This window comes from Barbus barbus, assembly GCF_936440315.1.
Source record: "Barbus barbus genome assembly, chromosome: 2".
NCBI classification, from domain to species: Eukaryota; Metazoa; Chordata; class Actinopteri; order Cypriniformes; family Cyprinidae; genus Barbus; species Barbus barbus.
Window position 1 is genome coordinate 29,338,792 of NC_136730.1, and position 22,412 is coordinate 29,361,203.

Here is a 22,412-nt window from a genome sequence, read left to right on the forward strand (position 1 = left end):
TACATGTGTACAATACAAGTTGATGACGATATGCATCTAAAATATGCATAAAAACTACAGTATTGAGCTTTAAATTGACATCTTTAGTAGTTTCATCTATACCATACCTATTCCATTATAAAGAGAGAAGTACACAGTTGCTGGATCTGAAATCAAATACTTCCCCACTATAGTATGTGAAAAATAGTACGCCAAAATAGTAGTATGTCCAAATTAAGGGGATTTGAAAAACAGTAGGTGTAAAGTACCAAGATGACCTTCTACTTCCAGTGAAAATTTGAAGTGTGCATTTGATGGAAACTTTACTATCCCACAAGGACACGAGAGAGGATTATGAATGGCAGTGAAGCAACGCTATTAAGTCACTTGACAGTAATATGGCGGATGTAGTATGTCCAAATTTCATACTTCCCATATTCATAGTGTATAGAACCTTCATTTTTTAAACGATCGCAAAATAAGCTCAAATTAAAATGTAGTACCTACTCAGTCAGTATGCGATTTCAGAAGTAGCAAGCGTGTCTTTGGAAATTAAAAGAGATAGCCATACCTTAAAACAGTTCTCGTCGGACATCAGCTGCTCAGCTTTGCGGTGGTAGGCTGATTCGGCACTTCCTCTAGAAGCTTGGGTGGACAGGGACCCACCGGTTGCTTTGTTGGCAAACTCGCTAAGGTAAAGATCAGTCACCTGTACACAGATCTCATCGCTTACTATATGCTGCAGCTGTGGGAAAAAAAAAAGATCAAATTGTAAGATGAGTTTCTGAAACACTGAATATGCTCGCTGAATCTAAATAAAAAAAAATCCCTACCTGTCTCACTATACTCTGGATGAGTTTGTCCATGGTGAAGGCAATGTAGGCATGGATGGTAAACATTTCCCTCAGCTGGTCCTCATATTGGGATGTCTCCATGTTGCCATCCAGGAGGTTTCGCACCATCTCTAAGGAGGCAGAGTAGTAGTCTTCAACATCGATGTCCACTGTAAAAACAAACAGGGCATTTTTAATTCATCAATCTCCAACAACAGCATTATAAATAAACAAATTACAGCCTTAATCTACGAGTTGCTAAAGTAGTTTCCATGGTAACAGCGCCCTGAGAGTTGCAGCTAAATCTGAGAGTAATAACATTAGCTCTAACATGCGTTAAGACTCTTGAGAGCGACTGGTGATAAAACATCCACTTGTCTTCACAAATTCAGGACGTCTCACACTCAAGTTCTCATCTTTGGTGTGAACTGTGCAGACACAACGACTACCTGCTTAAGAGTGTGAAATCTGAAACTTACTGGGTTCCTTCAAACGCAGCTGGATGGCCGGGCTGTCGTTCTTCTCTCTTTTCAGTCCCAACACGTTTCTTTCCCACTCTCTCTCTCTGGAATCTTCCTCTATCTGTTTTTCCGCCTGTGCGTAGATCCGTAGCAGTCGGGAGCACAGGATCTGATGCAGCCGTAGAAAGATGTACCAGTTATTGTTGACATAGAAGAGGTTGTAGGCATCGTCACAGTTACTCAGCTTCTGCTGGGTAGCGGCTGTATGGCTGAAGAGAAGCTTAGACTTTGTTGACGTCGTCCCATTGTGCTTTTTAATCCTGTCTTCATCTGGTTCAGTCTCCTCTTCTTCCTCCTCCTCCTCCACATCAGAAAGCTCACCACGTCGGGCAAACAGCATGTCGGGGATGAAATGGTATATGATCTGTTTGATTTTGTACTTGTCGTCTTTGTGGATGCCGGACTGCCTCCTGACGTGGTGGATGATGAGAGAGGCCGCGTCTTCCAGGAACTGGCTGTCCTCGTACATGAGGGTCATGTGAGGGCCTGAGGGAGGGGCGGCATTGTCTTCTGAAGCCTGCTCTTGCCGCTAAGTGGATGAAAAGGCCATTATGTGCAACCAGACAACATTTAAAATCTCTCTCATTTTTGGATACAAAAAGCACTTTTTGAACGTTTCATACCTCATCATAAAGAGTCTCAATTTCATTGAGAAGCATCTTGGAGCGAAACACCTTTGTGTCGTTCTGTTTGAAGTTAATACCTTGGTGATCTAAAGACTTCAGGTAATACTTCTCATTCTGTTCCCTCCAGATCTTATTGAAGCCACGCTGAGCCTCTCGCCACTCTTCTTCTTTAGTTTTCAGCCTAAGAAGACAAACATAATGAATTCTGTGAAGAAAACCTGAAATGAGAACCGTTTAAGATAGAGCTCTCTCTCTTTCCGAAAAAAAGTATTCGAGATTATTAGAAAACACAATGATGCTACTGGATAGCAATAATATGGTAAATTACTTGGCTACTAGGACTGCATTTGTTTTTTTGTAATTTAACATAGGGTGTTTAGATATTAGTGATTAAATAAAAAGAGCCATAAAAATCACATCGAAATCACACATTCAATGTTTAACAAGGTGTGAAAACATGTTTCAGATGTCCTTTCAGATGTCCTTTAGTTGACCCAAATACGAGACATAATATGGTTCTCTTTGCATTCACATTAAAGTCTCTAGTTTTTACTGTGGTCAGAAACTAAAATATTGTTGTAGCCATCAGTTCTTCCTTCAAATAAAGTCAGGGTATCTGCAGACTTTTACAAATCAAATTTAAGACCTTTTTAGGACCTGCACAAATAAAATTATTTCCATATGAGCATGGTAGGACAATATTTACGGTAACATACCATAAAATACATGGTAGGATGACCATAAAAAGCATGATTTACAGTTCAGATACAGGTTTTCACAAAAACAAAAGTAAAAAAAAAAATGATAAACTTCACAATTCAACCTTTAAAATGTCAAAAGTATCAATTAGGGCTGCACGATAAATCGAAATGAAATTGGGATTAGACAGAAACTGAGATTGTCATGCGTATCTTTCATTAGTCTCGCGTAGCCAGACCTTCAGACTGACGGCTGGAATCTGTGGCAGCTTTCAATGGCCAAGGACCACCCATGTTTGACCGACTTGTCAAACAACCAATCATAATTCATTTCATTCAGCGTCACGTTTCGGGGCGTGGAAATGTCGCCACAATAACGGGCCGGTGTGTAAAACTCTTGCACATATTTTAAAGATTCTATGCCGCAAAATTTAAATATTTCACTTATTTTTTTTAAATCCAGCGTTTAGTTGATCCTGATAAGCATTTGTCATCACAGTTGAAAACACGTGAGGGGGTTTGGTGTAACAGCATCTTTGTTTCCAGGTGGAACGTTAAAGAATGCAACACACATCTCCCGGAAATCCTTCATAATTAAACAAATCAGAGGATGACTTTGAAACTCCTGAAGTTTTTCCACTTTTGTGTTCCATATACATTAGACGTTTAGCCAGCGTTCTGTGGGCGTGTCATCTGAGGCGGAGACTAATTTTTCATTGAAGCACGGTTCTGCGATCAGCAGTAAATCAGTAAAGGCCAGAGGGCGCTCTCGCATGAAAACTCAAAATACTCTCCGCAGAAGAAATCCAGGAAATGGCTGCAGCTGAATAATCAGATTTAAACGCTTTCATTGATTCAACGTGGCTAATAAACACACGACTACGGCAATATATGGTTTCTTATTATTATAATTTTCATTATAATAAGTATATCTATAATGCAATGCTAATCGACATTGCCTTTATCACTGCTTGGAATACTGTGAAATATGTTGCGTTCCTTATTCTGTGCAAGAAGCCGCATCATCTCACAGAATGATTTATTTCAAACACTCGGTTGACGTTATGAAGTGAGTTTGGAGTAAAAACATGTTATTAAATGTGGTGCTTTCACGTGCTTTCAGATGGAGCAGCATTTACTACACAGAGCCATAGTTCACAGAGAAGCTACACAAACAGCTGTCTTTATCGCAAACCATTTCTTCGAATTCATAATCGTACGATTATATCGTCTGCGATAGCTTGTCAAGAGAACTATGGCTCTGTGTAGTAAATGCTGCTCCATCTGAAAACAGGTGATGGAGATTTACTACTAATCACAGAACCGGCTTTACTGACGAGATGTGCATGACAATTAATCGTGGAGCCCTAGTATCAATTACTATATTAATTTAAACAATTATCAATCATTATATTAATCAAATAGCCTAACATATAAATATATAGCTTAGTGTCTCGATGGTTTAGATTTGTATAATGTATTCGTTTCTTGTCGATCCAGTGTTCGCTGCGTAAAAATATGGGTCGATTTTCACAATGGTCTGAACAAAAACAGCAGACAGCTGACTGAAAATGCACATTTATTATCTGCGGGTCCTCAAAAAGTATTTTGAAGTTCTGAAATTTTCTTTCCGTCACCGAATCTTTAAGAAATCTTGAAATCATAATTAAGACTTTCTTGTACCATGAGACTTTTTGTGGCCCAACTAACTTTAAGACTTAAGGACCCACAGAAACCCTGAAAGTGAACCTGGAGAAGTTTATATTTTAAAAATTGCATTAGGCCAAATAACAATTTTGATATTAATTTAAAAAACTGTGCAGCCCTATATGCTTTTGAATAATTTCCATAATGTTCTATGCAATTTAAATTGTACTACAAAGAATAAAAAAAAAAAAAAAGTTTTAAAAACTGGCCAATCTGTCCTCTTTCAAAGAAAGAGCCTTTTCTCACCACAGTGCATGACATTTTTACAGTTTTATGTTTGCTAGGAAGGAGTCACCTTCAGACAATAACATTTATGCTGACCTTTTGAGTACAATCGGTACAGAGACAGCAGGGTTCGTCTTAAGTCCATCTATGATGTCTGGAGCTTTATCACCATATATCCTCTCAATAGCTTTACGGTGGATGACCTCAGAGGAGCCTCCAATGGTGTTGTCCAGCCGGAACTTGGCCTGTTCCTCAGCAGACATGCGTGAGAGCCTCTTTTGAACAGCCTCCAGAACACGGATAGTGGCGAGGTTTGTCTCCAGAACTACATCAAGCTGCAAGACATGACATGTTTGATCAAACACTGAACTGAATATCCTATTTTACAGACGACAATGAAGCTTTGGTAAACTAAAATAATAGAAACATGTGATCTCTTTTTTGCTTACCTCAAAGCGCTCATCTTCACATCTATATATATGCTCTTCATACTGGGTCTTTTTGGAGCTGACGAAGGTTGAGTCCTCAGACCAGGATGGAAATGACACCCATGTATCATTTAACACCTGAAAAATTATTAAACATTAGCATAGGTCTGACACAACATTAGATTTTCACTACATGATTATTGTGAGCCAAACTAATTTTTTTTTTTTGGTTGAGAAAAATCCAACATGCTTTTTTTTGCAGAAAAAGCAGCTACAATTGCATATTTTTTTTCTGTTTTGTGACGGAAAGTACAATACTATGTTGGACTGTCAACCTGATGGATTACGTACAGTATTATTGTATGCATAGCATTAAAGGGATAGTTGACCCAAAACCATTGAGGTACTATGGATACTATGGAAGTCAATGGCTGTCAGCAAATGTTTGGTTATCAACATTCTTCAAAATCTCTTCTTTTGTGTTCAACAGAAGAAAGAAAATCATACAGGTGTGGAACAACTACAGGATGATTCAATGATGACATGATTTTCTTTTTTGGGTCAACTATCCCTTTAACATTATATAAATATTTCATTTTTTAAATATCACAATTATCATCAAAGCCAGTATATTAGTATACCAGTACATTAGTACCTTTGCTACTATTCCCTATTTGATTTCATTAATCTGCTTTAGCATGGTGTCTTCTTGTAACAGAATTAATATCAGTGCCAAATGAGTCATCAGTCATTCTTTAATAACACTATATTAATCAATGAAAAACAGAAACAAAACTCTCTCTACAACATAATTCCTAACAACTGAAAACTAAATTCAAAGAGCTGAAATTGTGTAAAAACATCACACCCTAATAAAATGTGTACCCCATAGTACCACTATACCATCAACCATCAGCAACTGCAAAATCTTTAGCTTGAGTGTTAAGTGTGCAAAATAAATCAATTAAAGTTGTACTAGGTGTGAAAGGATGGTGAACTCACCTCCTTGCACAGTGGAGTCCTGCCTGTACATCGAGGCTGCTGGAAGCTCTTGGGAAGGGCTCTGTAACTTGAGCCCAATCTTTTGCAGGACGCATAATCAATTTCCATTGCAATGCCTTCAGTGGCTCGCTCTTTGGGAAAGCTCTCAATATGGGCACACTCTCTATAGCCGAGGAAGTTCTTGAACCATGTAAAAAGCTCAGGGAATTTCCTGATAATCACAAAAAGCAATAGCAAAAATGTCAGAACTAATGTAACTAATAGTTTTATTGATTCCTGATTTATAATTAAATGAAATAATGGCTACATAAAAGTCTTTAAATCAGACTGAAAGTATGTCAATATGAAATTAAATTGAATTCCACTCACCCCAAAAATGGTAAGACCAGCTGCACAAGTTCAGCCCGTGAGATTACTTCTTGATTGAAGATGACCAAACAGCGTAAGAAATTGTCGTAAGCCTCTGAACTCCGCAGAGCTTTCCGCACCTGAAAAGGGAACACAGTGTATAAGCCACATAACTCACTATAATCCTTGTAATATTTACTGTGCCAACTTCATGCAGTTATTTTTGCATTCCATTGTAATTACTGCAAGTCTATATTAAAAACAATCACCTTTTCAAAAAAGAGAGATTCAGCACCAATTCCAAGTTTGCTGGCTTCAGCCATAGAATGGTCTTTTCCCATAAATTTTAGCTTTTTCTGTTGAAGAGTTAAAAGAGGATGAATAATGCTGGTTGTAAAAAAAAAAAAAAAAAAAAAAAAAAAAAAAAAAACCTAGCAATTTTTTTTATTTAAAGTTTTACTCAAAATTACCTTGACAGGGGGCGTAGTGGGTGGCCCCGGGTGTCTGCGGATTTGACAGCCATTCTGATTAAACCTCTGCTTACTGTTCAGTTGGGGTCTCTTTACGGTCACCCCATGATCAATACGCACAGATTCAGCCTTCTCAGCTGTAGTCTTACTCAATAACTGAAGACAAGAGAAAAAAGCAAAGTGAGTTCAGCTCCATGATTTTTAGATATTACCACAGATCTCAAACAGAACAGATCTCAAAACCTACCACTGAACTGTTAGCATCTGGCAGGAACTGGCCGAATTCTGAAAGAAGGTCCTCTTGGTTCTTAAAGAGCTGGGCCACCTGAGCATACACCTGCTGCTCTGTGAGAGTGGGTGTGTAGTTTCCCCCTGCCTCCTTAGCATTACGCTGCTCCTTCTATACAACAAACAAAACAGGAGTTTACAGTAAGCATGCAGCATTAAGGGCTGTAAACACACACTACTAGGGATGCACCGAATGTTTGGTAACTGAAATTGTTTGGCTGAAAATAGCAAAAAAGCTGAATAAATCGTACCGAATAATAATGTGACGCAATCAAAGACGTGCACACTAATGCAGCAACCACATCGGCAGTGTGGAAGCATTTAAAACTGTCTGAGAAAGACGCAAAGTCAGTTGCTCAGTAACATTTTTAGGAGTTTTTTTAAAAGGCATGCGACTATGTGATACGTGCGACAAACATCATTTATAAATCTACGGTTGTCAACAAAAAGAAGCACTTTTCCTGTGGGTTTCTGCCAAAATAAACGCTGAGAAAAAGCAAGAACTCCATCAACATTCATAAATGTTAGTATTGTCATTTTAATGCTGTTCTGTAAAATAAAATAAAAAAGACAATAATAATGATAATAATAATAAGGGCTGCATGATTAATCAAAGACGATCGTCATGTGCATTTTGTCAGTAAAGCCGGTTCTGTAATCAGTAGTAACTCTCCAGCACGTGCTTTCAGATTGAGCAGCATTTACTACACAGAGCCATAATTCACTGACAAGCTACACAATATCGCATTCATTATCGCAGATGTTCTGCGATCATGACAGCTGTTTGCGTAGCTTCTCTGTGAAACGTCAGTCGAGTGTTTGAAATAAATCCTTCTGTTAGATGATGTGGCTTCTTACACAGAATAAGACATGCAACATATTTCATAGTATTCCAAGCAGTGATAAATGATTATATACATTATTATTAGGAAAATTATAAAATGAAGAACCAGTAAGATAAGCCATATATTGTCGTCGTTGTGTGGTTATTATTCACGTTGAATCAATTGGCGACTCGGCACGGTTCAGCATGGCACAGTTCGGCTCGGTTTGCGTCTACACTGCAGTTTAGTATCGTTTTAGAGTGGGCAGGATTATTCACGTGTCGTTATAGTTGCGGCGCCTCTACTGCCGTGACTCCTGAAAATCTTTTTCATTCCTCATCGCTCCAACAAGCTCTCGCTGGATCCGCTCCTTGGCTATCAACAAGAGGACAGTCTACACTTCCTCAACAGACAACGAAACATTTTTTGGTTGTTAAAAGTAAGGTGCACTCATTCAAAACAGTTGCGTTCGATCCTTCGCTGGCTGTGCTGATTTGAATCTAGCAGGTCTGTTGTGTCTCGTGCCGCAAGTTCAATGACACAGGCAGTGACGATTTTCTCTGGCCAATCAGTGATCAGCAGAGTTTACACATCATGTTTTGGTAATGGTACGGCTCGCTTGGAAACCTCGGCCGAGGTGGTACTAAAAAAAAGTGCCAGGTACTGTACCCAGTGGAAAACCCCCCAAAAGTGAGCCGTACTGAACCGTACCGTGCTGTACCATTTAGTGGAAAAGCACCAAATGAAAGCAGTTAAATCTTCTGTTTATTTAGCTAGCATTATAGATTTATTCTGCGGGGCGTATTTGGAGTTTCTGTACGAGAGCGTCCTCTGGCCTTCGGATGGAGATTTATTGTTGATCACAGAACCTTGCTTCACTGACAAAATGCGCATCGCAGCTTTTGCTTAATCGCGATTGCAATTTCATTTTGATTTATCGTAAAGCCCTAATAATAATTACAACAGCTCTAATACATTTATTATAACATTCACACATAATGTTCAAATTGGGATCTGTAATATTTTCTAATGTTCAAAGAGAAGTATCTTCTCCTCAAGGCTGCATTTATTTGTCCAGTAAAAAATACAAGCCGGATTCAAGAAGGGGGTCTCAAAAATGGCTAAAAAATATTATTTTACTAGTGTAGAATTTTAAGTTAAATTGTGCTTTGTTGGTATAATGTCTACTAGAATAAAAAATGTTTTGTGTTAAGTAAATATTTAAATTGTTGTTTTGTTATTGATTTTTTTCTTTGAAAAGCAAGACAAAACAGTAAAAAGCATATTTTGGCTATTTAATTTATGCAGTGGTGAAAAAAACTGGCAAAATATGTTGGTGAAAAAACGCGAAAAAACCATGCTCGGTATTTGGACTTCGGCCTTCGGCACCAGGGTTTCATTTTCTTCGGCTTCGGCCAAGAATTGTAATTTCGGTGCATCCCTACACACTACTGTTCCAAAATTTGAAGTCGGTAAGATTTATTAAATGTTTCTGAACTAAAATACAGTATAAAAAGTAATGGTATTAGTCTTACTGACCCAAACTTTTGATAGCGTACTTGGGTGAATAAAAAGGTTGGTTGTACTACACAGCGGTACAGAGCATTCTGACATACAGATATTGTCCTCAGTGCCTCAGCTCTCACCTGGTATGTGTGCAGAATTTCCAAGAAGGATTTGTAGACCTCTGGCTGGCCCTGAAACCGGTTCTTGATTTTGTTCACGTAGTTGATAGCGTGGTTGAACTCCACAGGCTGGTTGTTCTGCAGCGGGGTTGAGCCGGCAGTGCTGCTGCTGATGGGAGTGTGGGATTGGACCGAGGGCGAGCGCGGGGAGGCGTACGAGGGAATGGACGGATTAGGCTGGCTGGTAGGGGTAAGTGCAGGAGACTGCATTGGCTGTGGAAAATAAAATTAATTTAGACAACTTTGCAAATGTACAACCCAAGTATGTGCAGAGGGCAAAACAACTCCGTTTTACCTTGCTGATCTTGGCAGGGGTTGGCTGGCTAGGGATGACCAAGGCTGCAGTGCTGGTGGGAGCTGCTGTTTGGGTCTGGTGCTGAGCTGGCTGTGTTATGGGAAGGTTTTGAACAGAAATACCATGCGGGGTGATGTGGTGGATCTGGCCGGGAGTGGTCACATTAACCAGATCATTGGTCTGAACTTCAATCTTGTAGCCAGGAGGCAGGAAGGTGTTGAAGCCCATGATGAGGTCTGGATGGCCCTTGAAGAGCTGAGAGACTCTGCTGATCACACCTGGTGTATCAATGCTGTCAACACAAGGACAGTGCGTTTATGGTATTTGATTTGCAGTATCCTTGAGTCCAAGAACACATGATCATAAAAGTGCTTGCAAGAAAAGCAATGTATGGATATTCCTTTCTCCTAAATTCTTAACACCAAACATTAAAGATCTGCAATTAAAACCACTCCATTAAAACATTTGTAATCATGTTATTATTTAATTTTAACATGATAATTATGTTTAGTTTTTGTATACTTTATACAATAGAAATTTATTGCAGAAAATTACAAAATATTCCATTTACTAACACAGAACCATTCACTGGCCATTCAAAATCTAACCAACAGCGGCGATGGCATGCATGGTGCTTTGTGACTCTTACATCTATGTGCATATTGATTAGATATAGTGATTATTTATCATAGTGATAGTGCATAGTGCTTATTTTAAGGCCCTATGAAATCTGTTTTATTTTTTTCCCAAATTCAGTTTTATTTTTTACAAATTCTGTTCTTTTTTTTTCCCCCGTTTGAATTTCTGGACTTGTTTTTAATGGTTAAATTACATTTTATTAATCAAAAAGCATACCTAATCAATTAAAAATCAAGAAACTTATACAATTTCACATCAATTTATTGAAAGTTTAACAAAAATATAATTTTTAGAGGCCTATGAAATTATTTATTTTTTCTCACGTTATTTGTTACCAAAATCTGTTTAAGCATTATTTGAATGCATAAAAACAACTGAATTTATAAAAAAAAATATTTTTACAATAGCCCTATTAAAGTTTTTTTTTTTTTTTTTGTATATTTACATTTCTCTGGTTATCAAATGAAGGCATAATACAGTTATTTAATTTATCTTTTAATCAAATGAAAATTAAACAAATTCTTTATTTTTTTGGTGACAAAGGGGTTTACTCAGGGCTTGACAATAAGGACTGCCCGATGGCCCGGGGCCAGTGTGAAAGACGGTCGGGACAGTAGACGTATTTGTCACTCACTTGCCCGATCGGGCCACTGCCGTGTCGTCACGAAATTTTATCATTTGCATGTGTTAATTAAAGCCTTGTTAATTTAAAAATCAAGCGATTAAAAAGCATTTCTGCGTGAAGACAACTCCATTCAGTTGTACTCGCTCACCGTGTTCTGTTCTGTATAAACAGCGCGCGCACCGACAGCCGCATCTCTGACACGCGCGAGCCGCCCGAACGGGCAAATACATACAAAAGCATGTCAAAACACCCCATCTCGGCAAGTAACTTTAACCCTATTCGCACGGGATTAGTATTATCTGGGGACCATGCGTGATTTTGAAATTACTCCCCCACATCTGAATTTCGTGTGGTGCATTCGCACGGGATAAGCGAAGCCTGTGATTTTACTCAAAATTACTGACTTATCTCCGGATACCCGGATGTCAAGACTTTGAGAGTCCCGTTCTATGGTCCAGATGGATAAAAAAAAAAAGAAACAAATATAGTTTTGTGCCCCGTGTCATTTACAGTTCACCAGGTTAAAATAATATCTCAAGCTTTATGCTTGATTTATTTGTAACACATTAAATGAATGAATGATGCATTTATATAGCGCTTTATTGTGTATTGCTGTACACCCAAAGCACTTTACAATCATGTGGGGGTCTCTCCTCAACCACCACCAGTGTGCAGCATCCACTTGGATGATGCGACGGCAGCCACAGGACAACGGCGCCAGTGCGCTCACCACACACCAGCTACAGGTGGAGAGGAGAGAGAGTCATAGAGCCAATCAAGTGTATGGGGATTATTAGGAGGCCATGATAGAGGCCAGTAGAGGGAATTTGGCCAGGACACCGGGGTTACACCCCTACTCTTTTACGAGAAGTGCCATGGGATTTTTAATGACCACAGAGAGTCAAGACCTCGGTTTAACGTCTCATCCGAAAGACGGTGCTTTTTGACAGTATAGTGTCCCCGTCACTATACCGGGGCATTAGGACCCACACAGACCACAGGGTGAGCACCCCCTGCTGGCCTCACTGACACCTCTTCCAACAGCAACCTTGTTTTCACCGGAGGTCTCCCATCCAGGTACTGACCAGGCTCAACCCTGCTTAGCTTCAGTGGGCAACCAGTCTTGGGCTGCAGGGTGATAGGGCTGTGTCATTAAACCGTTTCAGCTTTCTCTTTCTGCAAATTGTATGGTGTAGCGATATGACAGCACCCAAAATACTATCAAACACTCCAACGCAGCTCCATTCTTTGCCAAAGATGGATAAAAAGGCGCACAGGAAACAAAAACCTTGAAAAATTATATACGACCCGCCAAATGCTGGCCAAATCACAGAGATGCCGATTCACACAGGACTAATATTATCACAGGGCCTCGGTGTTCGGCGAAATATGGTAGGTCTTTTGCGGGGGAATTTTTACTTTACAAATTACAGACATGACCGATTCGCACGGGATTAAAATCACAGACAACCTCCGCAATTATTACAAATGACTAGAGGTCACCAGGTAATACTAATCCCGTGCGAATATGGCTTTTGTAGCTTTAACAATGATTAGTCTAATTTATACACTGGAGTACATATGCACCGATCGACCGGACATATTTTGTTTCATTTCAGACTATTTCTGTCCCGTGCTTGCACACAAATTGCACTGCAATCATTTTCCAAATGCCATTTGTGTAGAAATGTTACGTTATTATTATAATTAGTCTGTAAACGGCCGTTAACAGAGACGCCGGAGACGAACGCAAAGAGGAAACAAATAGTAGCAGTCAGATCAAGATCACTGTTCACACGATGCGCGAAATATAGGAAGAAAATCCAAATATTGAATTTTATATGAATGTGTTTCTGAGTTTACATGGCGTTTTCTTTTCATTTTGTCTCCGTATAATGCATTTAAATTAGTGTTAATATGCGCAGTGCTGCTGTTTACAGTGGTAACCAAGGAGTTGTTGTATAAGCGCCACCTGCTGGCAGAGAGTGAAATAGCGTCTCATTCAGCCCGCCTGATGTTTCTGAGTCATGCATGCAGATGTTTTGTGGCATAATTTCACAAAGCTAAAATCAGGTCATTCTGTTTTTGCTTCAGATTTTGAAATTATACAGTCTAATATAAATCAAACCCTGCATGTGTTTTTTTTTTTGTTTTTTTGCATATGATTAAAATGCAGTGGCTGTCTCTTAATTTCAAATGGCTATGAAAATCAAGGTGCAACAAAGAGTGAAGAATGTGCAAATGTTATTTAATATGTGATTTTTCCATTTCTGTACCCGAACATCTACAAACATAACCTCAAGCATCATTTCATTTCTATATTTGTGCTATAGGCCTATGTTAATTTGTGCTATTGCTTGTGCTATATACTTTTAATAATGTTTAAACTTTATATTTATGTTTATTTCTGGCTAGTGATTTTTGCTGTGGTATCAAAAATGAAAGAGAATTGTAAAATTTATTTGGTATCTAAAATATTGGGTGCCATAAGCTTATTTATTATAATAGAGATCAAAAACAATGACAACAACCAATATTTTTTTTTTTTGTGTGTCAGGGCCAGTGAAAATGTTGGCAGGGCAAGTAAAAATTTGAACCACTGGCTCGACCGGGCCAGTAGAAAAAATCCTTAGTGTTGATCCCTGGGTTTACCATTAAAATTAAAACATGGACGAAATGGCCTATTGTGCGATTAGTCTTTTAAAGGGCAACTATTATGTTATCAAGATGTAATATTGGTCTTTGGTGTCCCCAGAATGTGTCTATGAAGTTTCAGCCCCAAATACCTCACGGATCATTTATTATAACAACTAGAAAATGTCATTTTTGGGGTGTGTCTAAAAAAAAAAAAAAGCTAAAAGCTGTTTTGGAGTGTACTTTAAATGCAAATGAGCAGCATGTTCCTGCCCCATCTGCAGAAAAGGGCGTCGCGTATACGTCTCTCTGCATTGCATACCGACTGCAATAAAGTCGGTAGAAGCAACATGACGGAGTGAGAGAACTGGAGTTCTACCGAACATATGGGAAGCCAAAAACACAAAGTGTTGGACGAACATTGGACGATGTTACAGAGCTCACGCCGCGTGACCGTACTACTGAACGAACAGCACGCGCTAAATAATCTCACAAGTGCGGTGCTGATCAATTAAAATACTTTGATAATGTACGCGCACAAACACGGTTAAAATGCTAAGCACTATAACGACATGATTCACAAAGGAGTCTGGAGCAATAAACGTATTTTAGGTAGATTTTGAGGCGCATTACCTTGAAAAATAGAAGTAAGCCACTACGTCCACAGTGTCTCAGATGTTGGGAGAAAATGAAGACTGTTATGTTCAGTCTTATATCCAAACAGAGCACCAGGATTGCTTACAAAACATTGTTGACATTACAGCTGCTCGAGCACGGAGAAAATGAAGAACAGTTTACAACCACAGTTTACAAACTATAGCAATGCAGGGCTGTCAATCAAACCCTGGCCCGTGGCCTGGCCCTACGCAAGGTGATGTCACATTGCATAGAGAATCAAAACGGCAGGCCTAGTGAGACTGATTTGGTTTAAAGGGGATCAAAAACTGAGGAGCAGGTGGGTTTTGAATCATTGTAGGGTGGTTGTGTTCACACAGTGCCAACACACATTTATGTCCAAACACCATGTAAAAGTGGATTTTGCATAATAGGTGCCCTTTAAATAAAAGTTTTACTTTTTGTAGTAGTAGTATAAAGGTGTTATATTAGTGCTGTCAATCGATTAAAAAATGTAATCGAGTTGAAGCACGAGTTGAAGGCGGGACCTTCTCGCAGCAAATCAAATGAGGCAAATGCTTTTTTGTTTTATTGCAAATGCTTTTTTGTTTTATTATTTTATTGTATTAATTTATTTTTTTAATATGTATCTGTGCATTAAAAATACCATCCCCACAATAAGAATGACGCTGAGTCAAATAAAGATAAAGATGTGTTCTCACATATGGAGTTTTTACTGAACCAATCAGATAAGAGTAAATTGAGAGTCAGGGAGAGCCTCATTTGATTGGCTGCGAGAAGAAGGTCCCGCCTTCCACTCTCGCTTGCAAATCTGAAATCAATGAGAGAATCGTGCCAAAACTGCAAGCGCAAAGACGCAGATGTAAATAGCGGGTTATTTGGGGAACATTTTGCCCTACACACAAGAAATCATTTAGACAGTTGCAATGATTTTTTCTCCACACACATATTGGTTTTACGCGGTCAATCTGTATTGCAGCTCTTGATACGGTTGTTTTCGCTTGCAAAACGCTGCGCATAGGCTTGCAATACTTTTGGCTGTATTTGGGCGAAACAACAGAGCCAAAAGTGTAAGTGCGGAAAAATGGAAGTCAGAAGAATACAGATCATATTTATTTTGCCTTAGCATGAAGTTGCAGTTTCACAATACATGAATTGCACTTACAAAAATCAGTAAAATTCTGCAAATCTTTTTTTATTACGCTTGAAATGCGATTTACGCTTTTACAAATCTTTTCTTGCGCATGCAAAATTAATTTACGCTTGCTATCTTATGTGCACTTTCACAAATCTTACCCTGCACATGCAAATCTTTTTGACGTCATTTTACCTTCATATATTAGCCAGTGGCTAATATTAGTCATTTAGTCGCCTAGAGTGAAGATTTAGTCGCTTATGCGATGTAGAGGGTTGTGAAATGACCTACTTTTGATTAATTCATCCAAGCTTTGACAAATTCCGTGACATTCCGCATTATGTCCACTGTCTGCACGGAAACCACACCCACTTGCGGGAAAGTTGCCACCTCTCTCAAATTTCAAAAACCGCTACAACCTGAATGCAGACTCCCTCTAGTAGCGCAACTGGATTTACACAGCCATACGTTTATAATAAACATTTATATGATGAAGGCACAGCTAGCTAGCAAACTGTAGGCTGTAGTAACTAACAGTAATAACAGTAACTCGCAACTGAGCGGGCGAACCACTGGTGCTAATACGCTCCAGTTAATTATAGTATTAGAGGAGGGGCCATGCTCAGTGGCTCCATTGTGTCATCGAGACGTGATTTCAGGCCCTCCCAAAAAAAAAAAATTGTGAAAAACGGTTTAATGGTCTAACTCCACAATTTAGTACTACATAGCTCACAGTCTTTATAACATGTCTTCAGTAGACATGTGCCAATATTTGGTAATGTGATATATCATGGTAATGAATATGCACAATATTGTTATCGTGGGCAATTCAAAATACCATGAATAATTATTTATTACAAATCATTCAGATTTTTTGAATGCATTTTAAGAATATTTTTCCCATCAACTGGTCACAATCTAGAACACTGCGGTATGCTGCGTGAAAGACATGTGCACACTCTGATGTAAACAAGCACGGATGAGAAGTGCATGGCGCAGTTGTGCCGTACTCAATTCCTGGAGGGCCACAGCTCTACACAGTTTCTCATCACTGTCTCAAAAACTGTTGTGCTTTGTTGGTTCTCACACTCAAGGTGAATCAAAAATGAATTTGAAAAGAAAATAAATATAATACTGTACACAGGTATGATAACTGTTCTTTCAAAATAAATAGAAATAGAATTACTCTATTCAGTGCTTGGCCTACTGGCACAAACAATTCATCTCCTCTTTCACGGTCACTAAAAGAGGGGTCAGAGCACAAAAGCAGCCACAAGCACATACAAAGACAGGTTAAGTGTCTCTCAGCCTCCTTGGTCGAGGAGATAAAGTCCCAAGGGCGCTCACCAAAACTAGACCAACCCATTCGAGATGTGGAGCTAGACCGAACTAGAAGGAGCAGAAACAAAACAAGCCCCAAGAACAAAAAAATATTCTCAAACTGACCTTTGAGACTTGAACTCCTTCATGATATCCAGGAAGTCATTGTAGACCTGCGGCTGATTGCCAAACTGAAGCTTAACTTGATCCAAATAGGAAAGAGCATCTTCAACCTGAAATTACATACATCTTAGCTCTCCAGCAATCCATCTCAACTAACACATAATTCCCACGCTCTTCTAAACAGATCTCTTACCTTGAGTCTTTGAAACTGCTGCTGACCCAGTGTTGGGGCAGGGGCAGGGGTAGGATGAGAGTGACCCTGGCCCACAGGCTGGACAGCTGGCCCATGGTGATAAGGCCCACTGTGCACAGCTGAATTGCTGGTATGTCCATGTCCACCAGAACTCTGGGCCATTGACAACTGTTAGAGCAGAAGGAGAAATGGTTATTTATCAGGCCTGCTTACATAAAATGAAATGTCATTTCCTTTTAACACTGATGAATTCTCATTCTTACAAATTTCAAGATATCCTAGAATGTGCTTTAAATAAATGAAATGCACATAGTTTTGCCTAATTTGTCAGCTTTTGGGCCAAAGGAACACTTTATGAAAGAAAAAAACAACAACAACAAAAAACCACACACACACTCATAGCAAGGTTTCCAGTCATTCATAATTACTGGATAAGTGATTTTTCTATTTCTTTACAGAAGCTGCACTCATACGCCACAATGTCTTGCCAGTTAAATCTTTAAAAAGCACAGTGTAACTCGAAAACACACACATACAGCGGTGGCCAAAATTGTTAGAACACCTGACATAATATCAACCTTTTTTGCCTACAAAACATGATTTATTTTCATAATGTTCATGAAACATGCAGATGTTTGCTCTGAGCACAACACATATCAGATAAAGTGAGTATATATAATAGTATATATAATATATAAAAATGGGTGTATATAGTATGTATTATATATATTCTGTGTATATAGTACATTCATATTCTGTAAATAAAGTTAACGCTCTATTATTTTATATTTATGTTTTTTTATAATATTTAATACATAAAAACATGAAGATATATTTACCAAAATAATGCAAAACTGTTGATGACTTTTGTACCTGATAGGTCTGTGAGACAGAGTACTGCATGCTGGACGATGGCTGCATGTTGTCTGGTGCAGTCTCGTAAAGGGAGGAGGCAGAGTTGAGGACGCGGTGCTGAAAGCTGTCCACACCCCCGGGGAGCCGCCGCTGAGAGCCGATCACCGTGTCCTGATCCTCCAAGCGCCGCTTCATTGTGTACTCATGCTCCTCACTGCGGCGGAATCTACAACAAACAAACAGCAAATATTCATATGAAAGTTACCGCTAAATATACATTCACTACCAGACAAAAAGTTAGACACACTTGACTGAATTCATGTTTCTAATGATCTTAAACAGTTTGGAACAACAAAATACCAAAGTCTGGGTTAACTATTCCTTTAAAAAACAAAAACATTATCTAAAGGAATTAGTTTTGTAGACAAATACATGTAGTCACATATAAATCGACAAAACTAATAAGAAGTATTTTAATATGTGAATTGGACTGGACCGTGAAATCAAACAAAGTGTCAGGTGGCACTTCATGAAGTTTGGTTGAGAAAAGCCCAGAGTGTTACTATGCAGACTCTAAAACAGGATAGTTTTAATGTGTTCACTATTTTGTCACTGGACGATTTTCAAACTTCCATGTGTGCAATTTCATTCATTTCAATGACTTCACTAATATTCCAAAATGTGTCAACAATGAATGCATAAATAATGGATATACTTTTTTTTTTTTTTTGATGAATAAGGCTTTTTCATTCCTTACAACTACAGGCGTGTCCAAAAACTTTTTTATCATTTGTTGTCTACAAATAATTTTTTAGTACCGTTTATTGATGCATAATAACCAGAAAGCGTTTAAGCCCCACATTGTCTTGAAAAACGCAACGTTTTTCAAGGAGCTCCACTTTATAGCTTCGTGTAAAGTTATAGTGACACCTGTCAGATGCACTCGACTGCCAAATAATGACGCTCTCTCGAGGTCTGATCGACTTGGTTTTAAACTGTCCATTATTTTTTTCCCCATATTTAGCGCAGATCTGATAACAGATACCGCGATGTTATGAGCGTTGCCATTACTCACGTGAGACTGCGACAAACTTTAAACAATGTTAAGTTTTCTATGACCCTGTGTAGGCGGAGAGTGGTGTGTAGACAGTTACACTGTAAGAAAACATGCTAGGGCATGTGTGCTGTCTCACGTTTATTTGAATGGCGAAAGCCTGTTTTATCCAAACGGACAGCTTCGCATCATCTGAATGTGTGTGTGTCAGGCCTGAGACTATATGACCCACACACTTCACAACAAACTGTAATGCATCGTAAAACATGCTCGGATACAGGCAAGTCATTATGCATTTAAATATGTACGTATGCATGTTTACTAGTGTCCTGGATATCAAAACGCGCTTGATCAAACCAGTAAACCTTCTTGAACCTCTACGAGGCGTAAAAAGAGGCGGCGAGCAGTAACCGCCTCTGTCCGATGCAGAGTTCAGATCAACACAAACTGATCATCACACCAAAATAAAACACTATCGCTTCCCTAATCGATCAAAAACGGCAAATAACATCCAATAACCCACCAAACAACGAGAACATGCGAGAAGGCAGTTTGGTTAGCGCTCAATGTTGCCAACTGTTTCTAGCTACAAATCAGGAAGTCCTACTGAATGGTTTCTATCGGTAAACACACAACTGCTCAGTGATCAAAGCAGCACTGTTATACGGTAGTTCAGAAGACACCATTAAGCCAGTAGTGATTTCTGACAGGTCAAAGGCAGTGAATTATAGTTAGACCTTCAGGATGAGCAGCTGATCATCAGAGCAGAGCTTAAAAACCTTGTGTAGCCATTCAGGCTAAGTGCAGCTAGCTAGCGCCTCGACAAATACTCTTATATAATCACTAGCTTGACATGCATCACTTCAAAAAAACATGATTTAATGTCGCTAATTTTGCATTTCTCGTCACTCGGGTGAATTACTGGCCATTTGGAGAGGATAGCGGTTTAAGTGTCATTATCTGTGAGAGTTAGCTACTTTTAGCCTGAATGAAGCACTGCGACGACGACAGCTAGCGAGCGTCCGCTAGCACCCAGAGCCAACTCACCCCGCAACAGACACCGGATCACTTCTTTCTGCTCCGCCGAGAAATCAAAGCCTATGAAGCCTGGTAACAGCGCTCTCAAACGTTGAATCGTGTAAGGTTCGGATTTCAATGGCAAATTAAAATACACGTAAGCACCATTCAGTCAAAGGCGCCAGACCTCAAATTGCATGCTAGGTTGCTAATTGGCTAACATGGGAAAACAACCTCAGCAGGAGGATCCTCTCTTATCGGGGGCGTGGTCTTGGAGGAGGCGGTACCAACAAACTCCAACCGAGAACAGCGATTGGTGGAGCGCCGGTGAAATTCGAATATATCAGGTTTCTGCAGGATTTATCCTCCCGCCTCCTCTGACAAAAGGAATAGTAATGGAGGATTTGATTCATTTTAGGGACTCGATTCTTTTGAATCCGTTCACTAAAGATTCATACTGATCTGCTGGCTGATACATTCAGTGATTTCTTTTGCAGGTTACAGTGGTTATGGTTCCTTGCAACTGCATTCTTCACTACTATGTAGCAGTGTTTTGGAGTAACTAGTTATATGTTACGGAATCACGGAATTTAATTACAATATCAATGTAACTATTATCTGTTACTGTTTCTGAGAATTTTTTTTAATTAAATTACAGTTACATATGAAAATGTTAACTATTACAAAGACAGTGCGTGGTGTCTGTGCTTTAAAATTAAATAATCTTAATTAAAGTCATGAAGGATTTTGAAAGTCTGACAGTAACTCAGTGTTGAGTACTACTGTAAGGTTAACCCTGCCTGGTTTAAATGTTTCAAAATGATTAACAGTTGAAAACATTCATTAGAACTTTAGAAATATAATAAAATTACTTTAATAAAGTAATTAAAATAGTTGCACTACTTATAACATTTGAAATAGGATAACTTGTAATCTGTAACCCATTACATTTCCAAAGTAACCTTCCCAATACTGCCATGTAGTATGCAAGAAATACGTTCAGTGATTTAAAAACTTAACATCATACTTCAACAAGGGCCGAGAAGTCAGATGGGTGACCTGTTAAATAGCTCTTCACATCTGGTAATTCTGTATGTTGTCTGAGCATTGGCAGGTCCTCGGAGGGGTTGGCATCATCTCTTCTCAGGTGTTTGGTCATCTCAGATCATTTAAGGGTTGGATCCAGACTGACACTTCAGTAATTCCTAGTTAGCACGAGATTAACATCAGAAACAGAGAAACAAATAGAGACATAATTAGCGTAGCTGCTGTTCCATCTAAGCAAAAATGATTTGTTCAACCCAAGCTAAAGAATAATAATAAATGTACATTTGATCAGATATAACTGCAGTACAAGATTATAAGATGCATTATGTGTATGCTTGGCTAAAGAGATGTGTCTTTAATCTAGACTTAAACAGAGAGAGTGTGTCTAAACCCCGAACGTTATCAGGAAGGCTGTTCCAGAGTTTGGGAGCCAAATGTGAAAAAGCTCTACCTCCTTTAGTGGACTTTGCTATCCTAGGTACTACCAAAAGTCCAGAGTTTTGCGACCTTAGAGAGCGGGTTGGATTATAGCGTGGTAGAAGACGAGTTAGGTATGCAGGAGCTAAACCATTTAGGGCCTTATAGGCAAGTAATAATATTTTGGAACTGATACGGAACTTAATAGGTAGCCAGTGCAGAGACTGTAAAATTGGGGTAATAATATGATCATATTTTCTTGACCTGGTAAGAACTCTAGCCGCTGCATTTTGGACTATCTGTAGCTTGTTTATTGAAGATGCAGGACAACCACCTAGCAGTGCATTACAATAGTCCAGTCTAGAGGTCATGAATGCATGAACTAGCTTTTCTGCATCCGAAACAGGTAGCATGTTTCGAAGCTTGGCAATGTTTCTAAGATGGAAGAATGCTGTTTTTGTAACATGGAAAATATGAAGTTGCTGACTAATATAACACTGTAACAAAGTTCGAGGGAAGGAAGGAAGAAGTCGGAGTCGGCACGACTGAGGCTCGGTTAATTTATTCAATACTTTCAAAAAGAAAACACTCGTGCTCTCCGGCACTTCCAATAAACATAAGTTCACAGCACTTTGGCGATTCCACAGTTGTCTTCCTCGAGTCCTCAGTCTGTCTCTCTCTGCCACTTCCTGTCTCTCTGTGGCTTTTACGCTCTCTCCACGCCAATTACTGAAAACGAGAAGCAGGTGAATGTCATCTTGCACTTGACCCATTACTCACCGATCGTC

General features: G+C 39.1%; 1 protein-coding gene across 1 annotated transcript in view; it reads right to left on the reverse strand.

Moving 5' to 3' along the window:
• The window catches only part of LOC306877654 (paired amphipathic helix protein Sin3a-like), a 29,289-nt gene extending 8,894 nt beyond the window's left edge, over positions 1 to 20,395 (reverse strand). Inside the window, exons 1-17 of the mRNA XM_079429550.1 lie at positions 20,191 to 20,395; positions 18,108 to 18,315; positions 17,235 to 17,402; positions 17,045 to 17,151; positions 9,930 to 10,221; positions 9,596 to 9,847; positions 7,085 to 7,237; positions 6,838 to 6,993; positions 6,637 to 6,723; positions 6,389 to 6,507; positions 6,020 to 6,230; positions 5,039 to 5,155; positions 4,686 to 4,924; positions 1,957 to 2,140; positions 1,292 to 1,862; positions 813 to 982; positions 551 to 724 (exon numbers count right to left, since the gene is read on the reverse strand). Of these exons, the coding sequence (XP_079285676.1) occupies positions 551 to 724; positions 813 to 982; positions 1,292 to 1,862; positions 1,957 to 2,140; positions 4,686 to 4,924; positions 5,039 to 5,155; positions 6,020 to 6,230; positions 6,389 to 6,507; positions 6,637 to 6,723; positions 6,838 to 6,993; positions 7,085 to 7,237; positions 9,596 to 9,847; positions 9,930 to 10,221; positions 17,045 to 17,151; positions 17,235 to 17,402; positions 18,108 to 18,284 (3,177 nt within the window). The 5' untranslated portion in view covers positions 18,285 to 18,315; positions 20,191 to 20,395. The remainder of the gene's footprint in view (positions 1 to 550; positions 725 to 812; positions 983 to 1,291; positions 1,863 to 1,956; positions 2,141 to 4,685; positions 4,925 to 5,038; positions 5,156 to 6,019; positions 6,231 to 6,388; positions 6,508 to 6,636; positions 6,724 to 6,837; positions 6,994 to 7,084; positions 7,238 to 9,595; positions 9,848 to 9,929; positions 10,222 to 17,044; positions 17,152 to 17,234; positions 17,403 to 18,107; positions 18,316 to 20,190) is intronic.
• Between the last annotated feature and the right edge of the window lie 2,017 nt (positions 20,396 to 22,412).